Here is an 11,562-nt window from a genome sequence, read left to right on the forward strand (position 1 = left end):
GATAGGGGAGAGAGGAGAAGGAGGTGAAGAATCTTTTTGTTGGTTTTTAATGGGATGCCTTTAAGGGTTATCATTCAACCTGCTAGAAGCACGCAGGTTGTTCTTGTTACAGTACCTTATCTACTTTTCAGACCCATGGCAGAGGGGGATTAGAGGGTAGGCACTTCTAGTATTTTGCCCCCCGTTTTGCTGCAATTAGAAAGGAAAGACACAAACCACTGTAGTAAGGTTGTTTCGTTGCCTGATAGCCTGTGCTGCTCCTCAGCCATTGTCATAACTAAGCCATATTTTTCCACTGTAGTGATATTGTAATACAGACACACACACAGATTTGTAGCATCTGTGCCAGAATTTTGTATGAATATTTTTATATACTAATATAGAAAATTTGCAAATCTTCCAGCAGGCATGTTAACCTCTCACAATGTGAGATTTTGGATTCTTTTGTAAAACTCTCATGACTCTGTATTCTGGAAACATATCTGTAAATGTTTTTTTTTTTTTCTCCTCTCCCTCTCGTTTTTCTGTAATGAGGGAGATATGTGCTATAGATTGTCTTTTCTATCTGTACTTTTTTGCCCAAGATGTGAAATGTGTTCTTGTGTGCAGTGGAAGTCACTCCCAGCCTAGAGTGTGGTTTGTGCCAGGTGACAGTGTGGACTGTGAAAACTTCTGCAGCTGCTGTCTCCTGTTGGCTGGGTAAATATTAGAAGCTGTGGAAATACATCTGTTGAAGAAAGTGAACATTCACATCGCGCCACTATTGTTTAGTCCCAGAGTAGGCCCTGATTTAGTGAAGAATTTTAGATTTAAACCCGTGCCTATTTGTTGAAACTGTGAAATACGTATTTCAGTGAAAACTACCTCGGTATTCAATTGCTTTACTGAATCGTGGCCTTCAATACTTAGGTGTTTCTTCTGAATAAATTTATTTATTTGGAGGATTTAAAATTGGGTCTTGAAGAGTTTACTGCATTTAATTTTGTAGGCTGTTAAAAACAAGTACAATCATTGCTTTTTGTCCTTTTCAAAATAATGTATTCAGTGCTGAATACCTTTTTGAATGGAAAAGAATACCTCCGTAGAGACAGATTCCTTCAAAAGCACCGGTCTGAGGTTATAGAAAGGTTTTATGTGAGAATATTTATATTTTTAACCACATCCTTACATTTCAGATATCTATCTGCTTTTTCAAACAATGGATGTGTATTTATAGTGTAAATATTCTCACTGAAGCAAACACAATGTGCTGTGCTACTCACATGTACAATATATAGCGTCTCATGTCCACTTAGATTAGAATGCACAGCTTTTAACACTGCTCAAAGATGACAGTATATCTATGGGGAAGCGTTGGCATCCAGAAGGCACATTTTATAGGCAAAAAATATTAGCAAGACTTAATAAGGAGAAAAGAAATACAAACTGCTCCCCCTAATTTTTAGTTGTCTGGAATTTGAAGCTTTTTCCCTTTTTTCCACCGTGCGTTTGCCCGAGTCTGTGCATGCACAAATGAGAAGGAAAAGACAAGCTGACATTATGTTCTGTAATTTCTTCTGTTTTAGATATAGTTTTTGTTGAGGGGGATCACTGCTTACATCTGCTCTTGGTATTTCTGTGTGGTTTCAGGACACATGTAAACCAGCAGAGTCTTTGCAGATGCCGGAATATCTGGAGAAGATTGCTGAGAGTTTCTCGGTCACAGAAAGATACGCTGTCTGTCTGTTGAGCTACCTATTATAATTTAGGGGGAGAATCTGAACATCTCACACTTTTGTTTGACGTATAATAAAATTACTTGTCTCTGCAAGTAATTATAATAGGAACATTTTTGCTATGTTTAAAATTCTGTTTACTTATTTGTCAAATTTCTGTGAGAATTTTAGTAAAACATACATGTTTTTAGAAACTAACATTCTTGATTTTGTATGCTTCTGAATTATCTCTAACAGAAACCTTTTCAGTTAGAGAATTGCACTGACCTTGCAAAATACCATATGTTGAGTGTGCTGCTATTCATCTTATAAACATTAGTGGTCTTGAATGAAAAGGTATTGTGTGTATCCTATGGTAGCTAAAGGAGTTAAATAAAATCTTTTTCATTGCAGTGGTAGAAATTAAACATTTCAGATAAATTACTCTCTTTTTGGTTAAGAAGCATTACTTCTTTGTGTTATTTCAGATAACAACTCTACAGACATGGGTATGCACATCATGTAAATTCTTTTTTTTTTTTTTTAGAATCTGGCTTAAATTCTGAAATCATAGAAAATCAGAGTCCTAGCCAGTCGTACATTCTCAGCTCTTATATTGCAGTATATATTGGTAAGGGAGTGAACTCAATCGTGTAGTAGTCTCAGCAGAACCTAAGACTAGGAACGTAAGTGAAAGATGGATATTTCACCCTAATGCTCAGTTTCTTTGCTTTGACAGTTTAACACAGACCTTTCATGTAGTTTTAATGTTTCTTGTGTGGTTTAGCTCCTTTTTTTTTTATGGTAAAGTGCAAAAGTACCAGAATAGAGAAAATACGCCGTCATAAATAAATAAAGGAAAATAAAAGATATGGCAGTGGCTCAACTAGAGTTTCTACTTAAGCAGATATTTAGATGGTTATATATAGCAATTATAAAAATATATATTTATGCAATTTAGAATTAAGTAAAGAGTTGTAAGCAGATAATTCACCTGGATTCTTTCAAATGCTGTATCAACTATAGCAACATTCATCATCTTACAGCAGTTTCTTACATCTATTTATTAAAAATATTGGGATGTGAAAATTAGAGAAAATTGGCATAGTTCCACTGAGGTTAGTAAGAAGATAGCTGTTCATAAAAGCTCAGAATGCGGGCCCCCTCAGTTTTCAGCTTCCACTTGGTGACTGTCTGCTGATCATTACTAAGTTTTGGATTTTTTTTTTTAAATAAAAATGCCAGATGGTAACTGTCCATTTTTATGCATTTTAGGCCTCAGAGTTTTTTGTTTTTTTAATTTAGAAGTAATTTCAGAATCAGAAACCATATTCTTCTATAACTGTTCTTTACTTTTCTGAAACTTAAAAATGTATTGTCTTTTGCTGTTAGAAATGACTGAAAACAGGTGTATTTAATGAGAGAGCTAAGAGATCTTAGACTGTAGCTATGGGAGTGAATTCTGCTTGCATACCATACCTAGAGTTCAGAACTGCAGCAGTACTACCGTGCTCAAGTACCTGCCGAGCGTTTCAACAGCAGCATTACTGCAACACTGGGAAGTTGACTGACTTCTTAGTTCTTTTACTGTTCCTATATTTTATTCCTCATTTTATGGACTAAATGCATTTTTAGGAATATTTTTTTCTGGTTTTATGAGGCTTTTCTGGCATCTTACTGGCCTTGGGCTCCAGGATGATTTCTGTAGTGACTTCTGTTGAGCTTGGTACTCACCAGTCCTTTTAAACATATTAGAAGACACCCGAGGCTGACGCATCTGTAAGGAATTGGGTCCTGCTTAACACTTTTTTAAAAACCAAAAGATCAGATTCTCTTCTGAAAAAAATTGACACTTAGAGGACTGATGAAAGATGCAGTGGGCATCTTAAGGTTCAGCACTACCCCAGTACTAGATGCACTACTTTTCTACTTTATCTTAAAAGATCAGACAAGTAGTTAGGGGCTGCATTAAGACTGAATTGCAAAGGTGAATACAGAATGCAGTACTGGCCTGTTACTTTTTTTAAAAAAAAAACCACCCAAATATATTTCAAAGAGTGTTCATATTACAATGAGAAAAGATTCTTTTTATTTTTCAGAAAAGAAGTTTCAGAATATGTTAACAACTGTGTACAAAAAGCAGCTCAACTGGTGCTTATGCTTCCCCCAATTCAAGAAGAGTTCAGCTTTGTTAACATGATAATATGTATTCTCTTCATATCACATAGGAGCAGAAGTGCCTCTACTTCTGCCTTTGTTTCAGTGTTGTACCATGGAAGGACATAGCCCACATTTCAGCATCACTTGCTGCACAGTTCACCTGACAAGGAGGCATTTTTTTATTCGATCACAGAAAATTGTTCACAATCCATGTTTTCTACCTTGACATGCTTATAAATGATCTACATTCCATTATGATTGTGATTTTTTTAAGCTTCTTTTACAAAACTGGAGGGAGTACAAGTATGTTTTCTGCTTTGCAATGAAAGTGTACATTTATCACTTAGGTGCATGTAAGCCACTTCTGTGAATTGGGCCCTTGGAGAAATGTGTTTTGATGTAATGGCCATCTGCTCATGAATATCACATTTGCTAGTCTAAAAAATAGTTTGATATAGATAAACACAAAGTTTGGTAAGATTATGTAGTTTTACCAGGTGGCAATACAATAGCAAGGTTTTATATTTACCGTAAGCCAATAATCAAGCTGGGATGGAGGTCTCAAGTTTTTTGTTTGTTGCTTTTAAAAATTAATCTCTAACATTTACTTTTAGTTGCTGACTGCTGGTTTCAAAATGGTAAATGCAGGACCCACATCAGATCCTAACACGAGGCAAAGTATATCCTAGCCATTTCAGAAAACAATCATAATCTTGCTTCTCTTTTCACCTTGTAAAAATGAAAGCCGTTCTGCTCTCAAACGGACCCAGTACAGCCAGCCACCAGGAGACCCTGGAACAGCTAACCTGACAAGCTTGCCCCCTATAGCTCCATTAGAGTCAGGTGTCAGTGACACAGAAATGGCCCCTGAAGGCGTAGGTAAAGCCAGTTTGCCAGAAAAGACAGCCCTGACGAGATGGGAGTTGGCCAAGCCAGTGGTTCTCAGTGCCTAGGTCTGAAGGGTGCAGGTCAGCTGCAATGTGTTGCGCATACGTAGTGCAGTAGATATAGCTCAGTGCCAGGCCATTTTTTAAGTTGATAAAAACTGGTTTAGTAGGCTCTTTGTTTGATTTTGGTTTTGATATTATGGTATCTACTGTGGTCCTGGCACATATTTTACTGCTGAAGTCAAAGTTTATTCTTAGATAGCACTGGTATCAAACTGTAACCAGGACAGAGTATGTGGATTTATAGGTGGGGTGTGTGAGTGATGGCGAGTTTGGTTTCTGGATGTATCTTCAAAATTTGTCTTTATGGTTACTGCTTTTAGTACAGAAGACAGCAACGATGTAAAATGTGCGTGTTTGATAACTTTGTCTTGTTTTACCCCCTCCTCTCCCCTCCTTTATTTTAGCATATGTTCCTGAGGAGGAATTGAAAGCAGCAGAAATAGATGAAGACAGCGTGGAAGATGATGGGCTGTCTCTGGACATCCAGGAGAATGAGTACTTGTGCAATGAAGAAGCGGAGATCAAAGAGGCTCAAAGCTACCAGAACTCCCCAGTCAGCACTGCAACTAATCAGGATGCAGGCTATGGTTCGCCGTTTAGTGAAAACAGCGATCAGCTGGGCCATTTCAAAAGCACTTCCTCTAAAGAAGAGAAAGAGGATCCTCAGTGCACAGACAATGTTTCCTATCCACAGGACAGCTTGGCACAAATAAAAGCTGTGTATGCAAATTTGCTTTCAGAGACTTGCTGGTCCAGTTTAGCTTTGGACTTAAAGAAATCCAATCCAACCACCAGCAACAACGGAATCAACCAGAATGAAAACACCGCCAATACTGACACCAATGTCAATTCCCAGAGTACTAGTACTACCAGTACCAACACTAGTACCAGTACAACTACCAGTAATACTAGCAACAGTAATAGCAACAGTGGTGGCTCCGGTTATGACTGGCACCAAGCTGCTTTAGCTAAAACTTTGCAGCAGACCTCATCGTACGGACTTCTCCCAGAGCCTAGTCTTTTCAGCACAGTACAGCTTTACCGGCAAAACAATAAACTGTATGGGTCTGTGTTCACCGGTGCTAGCAAGTTCCGATGCAAAGACTGCAGTGCAGCTTATGACACACTGGTGGAGCTAACAGTGCACATGAATGAAACTGGACATTACCGTGATGACAACAGAGATAAAGAAGCTGATAAGACCAAACGGTGGTCAAAGCCTAGAAAGCGGTCACTCATGGAAATGGAAGGCAAAGAGGATGCCCAGAAAGTGCTGAAGTGCATGTACTGTGGGCATTCGTTTGAGTCTTTGCAAGACCTCAGTGTCCATATGATAAAAACAAAGCATTACCAGAAAGTGCCTCTGAAGGAGCCAGTACCAGCCATCACTAAATTGGTCCCTTCTACCAAAAAGCGAGCACTTCAGGACTTAGCTTCACCTTGTTCACCTGAGCCAACAGGGATCACTGCAGAAGCTTCACTGGGTGAGTCTGCGAAGGATCAGAAAACTGCCAACCCCTATGTGACTCCAAACAACCGCTATGGCTATCAAAATGGTGCTAGCTACACTTGGCAGTTTGAGGCACGCAAAGCCCAAATATTGAAATGCATGGAATGCGGCAGTTCCCATGACACTTTGCAGCAGCTCACTGCTCACATGATGGTCACTGGTCATTTCTTGAAGGTGACCAACTCTGCTTCCAAAAAAGGCAAACAGCTAGTATTGGACCCTGTGGTGGAGGAGAAGATACAGTCTATACCTCTTCCACCCACCACCCACACAAGGTTACCAGCCTCCAATATTAAAAAGCAGCCCGATTCCCCAGCGGGCTCCACAAACTCGGAGGAAAAGAAAGACCTAGAGAAGGAAAAGGTGGTGGTCAGTGAAACAGAGAAAAAGATTAAAGAAGAGAATGAGGACTCCACAGAGAAATTTGAGCCAACAACTTTGTATCAGTACCTCAGAGAGGAGGACCTAGATGATAGTCCTAAAGGCGGAATAGACATACTGAAATCCCTGGAGAACACGGTGACAACGGCTATCAGCAAAGCTCAGAATGGAGCCCCGTCCTGGGGAGGATATCCCAGTATTCACGCAGCTTACCAGCTCCCAGGAACAGTCAAACCCCTTCAGCCGGCAGTGCAGAGCGTTCAAATGCAGCCGTCTTACGCCAGCAGCGTAAAATCACTGTCGTCAGAACACAATGCACTCATCCATTCCCCGGGCAATCTCACACCCCCACCTCACAAGAGCAATGTATCTGCTATGGAAGAACTGGTGGAGAAAGTTACAGGTAAAATCAGCGTGAAGAAGGAAGAAAAGCCTTTGGAGAAAGAGAAGAGTTCTCCAGTCAAACCAGTGTCACCTGCTGCTAAAGAAAACAAGGACTTCCCGAAAGCAGAAGAAATGAATAACAAACAGCAGCAGCAGAAGAGCTCTGAGGCAGAAGTTCAGAAGGTGAAAAAGGACAGTCCAGCAGAAGCACATACGCCAAATGGTACAGAGCCACTTAAAACAAAGGTTGCAAACGGCTGTAACAATTTAGGAATCATCACAGATCATTCACCTGAGCCATCCTTCATTAATCCATTGAGCGCTTTACAGTCCATTATGAATACCCACTTAGGCAAAATTTCAAAGCCGGTAAGCCCCTCTCTGGACCCTTTGGCCATGCTATACAAAATTAGCAACAGCATGTTGGACAAACCCATTTATCCAACCACTCCGGTCAAGCAGGCAGATGCTATTGACCGGTATTACTATGAGAACAGTGATCAACCTATTGATTTAACGAAGTCCAAAACCAAACCCCTTGTTTCCAGCGTGGCTGACTCTGCCTCGTCCCCGCTAAGGGAGAGTGCCCTGCTGGATATTTCCGATATGGTGAAGAACCTCACAGGGCGTTTGACACCCAAGTCTTCAACTCCGTCTACCGTGTCAGAGAAGTCTGATGCTGACGGGAGCAGTTTTGAGGAAGCTCTGGATGAACTGTCGCCAGTACACAAGAGGAAGGGCAGACAGTCCAACTGGAACCCTCAGCATCTTCTAATCCTTCAAGCCCAGTTTGCTTCCAGCTTGAGGGAGACCCCAGAAGGCAAATACATTATGTCAGACTTAGGTCCACAAGAGCGGGTACACATCTCTAAGTTTACTGGTCTTTCCATGACCACAATTAGCCACTGGCTGGCCAATGTGAAGTATCAGTTAAGGAGGACAGGTGGAACTAAATTTTTAAAGAACTTGGACACAGGGCATCCTGTTTTCTTTTGCAATGATTGTGCCTCTCAGTTCAGGACTGCTTCTACATACATAAGTCACTTAGAGACACACCTAGGGTTTAGTTTGAAGGATCTGTCAAAGTTGCCACTTAATCAGATTCAAGAACAGCAGAATGTTTCAAAAGTCCTCGCAAACAAGACTTTGGGCTCACTTGGAATTGCCGAGGAGGACTTAGGCTCCACATTCCAGTGTAAGCTCTGTAACCGAACTTTTGCAAGCAAGCATGCAGTCAAACTGCACCTTAGTAAAACACATGGCAAGTCCCCAGAGGACCATCTGATCTATGTAACTGAGTTAGAAAAACAATAGCGTCCAGGTAAGCAGCCAGGTATGCAAGTGACCACAGGAACATTGCACTAAACTTCTTCATAGTACTGCACTAGGCCTGACCTGAGCCTCTGAAATCAGTCTTACTTTTGTTGCTGAACTGCCTATCTGGACCTTGGTTTTTCTTACACTTATTTTGTAGTTATATTTATATGCTCTTTGTCTGATCTGTGCATGGTTATTTTTTGTTTCTGTTTTTATTTTTTGTGAGTCAAAGTCTGACCTTTATTTTCAACATCTGTCCTTGATGTTAAGCTATCTTTTGTAGAATATAGTGGGAGACACTATTGAGAGACATTAATTTAGCCGTAAAGAAAGACACAAAGAACAATGATAAAGAGACATCCTAAAATTACAAAGTTGCCATGACAATAAAGGTCACAGAACCTGGTAGTGTCAAGTTTTAACCCTCTGAGAACTGTAATAGCATTTCTGTGCCTTTCCCAGTGACTAAATAAGTAAATAAGGAAAAACAAAACAAAACAAAAGGCTTAAAGGCATTTCATTCAAATAAAAGCTGTGTCAGAAGCAGAACTTATTTTTTTTAAATGAATGAGCTTCTTTTTTTTTTTTTTAATGTAGAACTGGTTTGTGAAGAAATTGTGCATGCAGTCCTTGGAAGAAGGAGAGCTGTGTAGTACTCAAGGGGTTAGGAAGCCACAACTGTATAAGTTAAATAATAATTAAAAAACAAAAGCAAACCAAGTTGCCACTATGCCCAAACCCTCTGGATGCTGAGAATTGCCACTTTTTGGCAAAAAAAAAAAAAAAAAAAGTATGCAAGCTGTTATTTAAAACAAGTGTAAAAATGCTCTTTTCTTTCCTTTCTTTTTTTTTTCCTTTTTTTTTTTTTTCCTGTAAAATACTGCCGTTTATAGTTATTTACAAATGTTAAGCTTTGGTACAAGCTGACCTTTCTATAGTGTGCTGCATTGGTAAATGAAAACAAAAAAAATGGGGCAAATGTTGGATTCTGTTCCTTGTAAATTGCCAGCATCAGCTTAAAAAAATACATGTTACATATCCTACCATTTTAAACTGTTCAACTTTCTTTGTACCTTCTGGCTGTATGCTTTCTCTTTTAACTTTTTATATTGTCATTTTATATTCAATTTCTGTGTATATAATGTAAAACCACACTTTTTGAATAAAATTTAGTTCCTGCAGCTTGATATAAATAGAGAAATTTTACTGGCACCTGCATCTTTCCAGATGCATGTACTTAAAGGAACTATCTGACAAAAAAATAAATAAATAAAAATAAAGCAAGCAATGCACTATGAATTATACATTTTGATGTTTTATCATTAATATTGTACAGTACATTTTGGTTCACACAATTAAATCCACTGTTTTCTCAAGTGTAAAATAAACCCACATGCAGTTCTTGATTTACATACATTGTCATGTCGTCATTATATTGCCTTTGAGGTGTTATTCGAGCAATAAGAGGCATCGTTTATATAATCAACCAGCAAGAATCTATTCGAAATCATCTCTCATGGTCTGTATGCTGACGTGTTTCATTCGAAGCCGTAATACTAATAACCTCTTAAAAGAGATTTGCAGTAGGTACGTACTGCGACAGGTACAGAATCAGTGGGGCGCCATCAGTTAGCGACGGGCATTCTGCTCGTCACTGAAGTACAAGAAGGGCTGCAAAGGTTTCGGCCAAGTTAATTTTCCTGTGATGCATGATGGTGCCCATAGTCATTTTCTGTGTGCATTCAAAGACCGTCTCCTCCCTCCCTTAGGCAAAACACCTTTTGATTTCAACAGTCACATAGTCAGAGGCTGTGGCTTCTGCCCCTGTAGTCTGTTGAATGCGGCAGTACTTGCCTTTCTGGCAGCGGTGAAGACCTCTGAGGCTTTGACACCAGTTTTTACTTACAGTACAAGAAGGCAGACCTGTGTTTCTCTGTACTTTTTAAATATTGCATTTTGAGGTAAGCTGAGTGCTATCATATCAGGTGTTTCCCTTAATCTTTATTTCTGTTCTGTTGAATGCAGATGTCATTTAGAATGTAAAAGAGAGCTGTCAGAGCCTTCACTACTCTATCTCCTGAGTGCTTTGACAGTTACAGCGTATGAAAGCCTGGGATCTGCTATCCATTACACTTTTTGGAGGGGCTATTAAATATGAGGACCTAGAGGGGTTTGCTTTCACATGGTATTAGTGGTACTATTCTGTTACGTATACATCTGTGTACGTATGTGTATTTCTGTTCCTTCTCCTCAATTCTTCTGAAAGTAATTTAAATGTAAGATCTTTGCTTCCAAATGCAGCACAGTTCTACATTTAATCTTTGGTTTAGTTACAACCCCAGAAAGATCTCTGCGTTGTTCTGTTTTCTGCGAGAGCCTAGCACGTCCAGGTCAGTCACGCAGTATTTCTAAGTAGTGCAGGAAAGTGCCATGAGGTTTTTTTTAAATGTCCCTTACTTTCTTCGCTGCTAACTACCTATGTCCTTCAGGGGATCTAGCCATTTAGACACTTCAGTTCAATTACTGGATGATTATGTACTTTGGGCCCAAGGGGTGGTGAGGAAGAACAACAGTCAGGCCTACGGCTGTAATACAGAGTCTTTAAATAATAACCCTTTGAAGTTTTGTTTACTTTACCACGGGCCTGCAAACATGTGATTATAGAATATGCTGTATTACATTGCAGCAGTGGGTGAAAAGGTTGAAAGGGAGAAATAATAGCTCTAAAGTGGGTTTGAATCTAATGTAAATCCATTAAAACTCATTTTGAAACGCGGCATGTAAAGTGAGTTCTCAACACCAGGTGACTCCCTCGAGAGGTGTTTATGACATTGCTAAATCCGTTCAGTTCTGATAGCTTCAGAATTGGACAATCACTCATCATCTGTGCCAGTGTCTGAAGAAAGTCCATTTAGAATAAACTAGCAGCTTTACCTGGCGACTATGCTGATGTAACACTTTCTAAGACTGAAATATGAAGTAGATGAAGATTTGAGGGCTCTAATGTTTCACTTGCTTAACAAAATGAAGCACGGCGACAGCATGATCTTTATTCTTTGGATTTTTGCCACTTTTGTTTGAATATCGTATTTCCGAAAAATTTCCTTTAAAAAAAAAATTGCACAGTTTAAAACCAAGTTATTCTTTTCCTCAAAATTTGTTTGCA

The 11,562-nt window shown here is 39.4% G+C and overlaps 1 protein-coding gene across 3 annotated transcripts in view; it reads left to right on the forward strand.

The window, feature by feature from the left end:
- TSHZ1 (teashirt zinc finger homeobox 1) overlaps positions 1 to 9,779 on the forward strand; it is a 55,255-nt gene extending 45,476 nt beyond the window's left edge. For 2 of the 3 annotated variants that reach the window (XM_087757820.1, XM_087757837.1), the window contains exon 2: positions 5,209 to 9,779. In XM_087757820.1, the coding sequence (XP_087613946.1) occupies positions 5,209 to 8,393 (3,185 nt within the window). In that variant the 3' untranslated portion in view covers positions 8,394 to 9,779. The remainder of the gene's footprint in view (positions 1 to 5,208) is intronic. The other variant, XM_087757830.1, reaches the window with a different exon arrangement.
- Positions 9,780 to 11,562: the final 1,783 nt, after the last annotated feature.

This window comes from Nipponia nippon, unplaced genomic scaffold, assembly GCF_047370975.1.
Source record: "Nipponia nippon isolate SJK-2023a ecotype South Korea unplaced genomic scaffold, ASM4737097v1 scaffold_1, whole genome shotgun sequence".
In the NCBI taxonomy this organism is placed as follows: Eukaryota; Metazoa; Chordata; class Aves; order Pelecaniformes; family Threskiornithidae; genus Nipponia; species Nipponia nippon.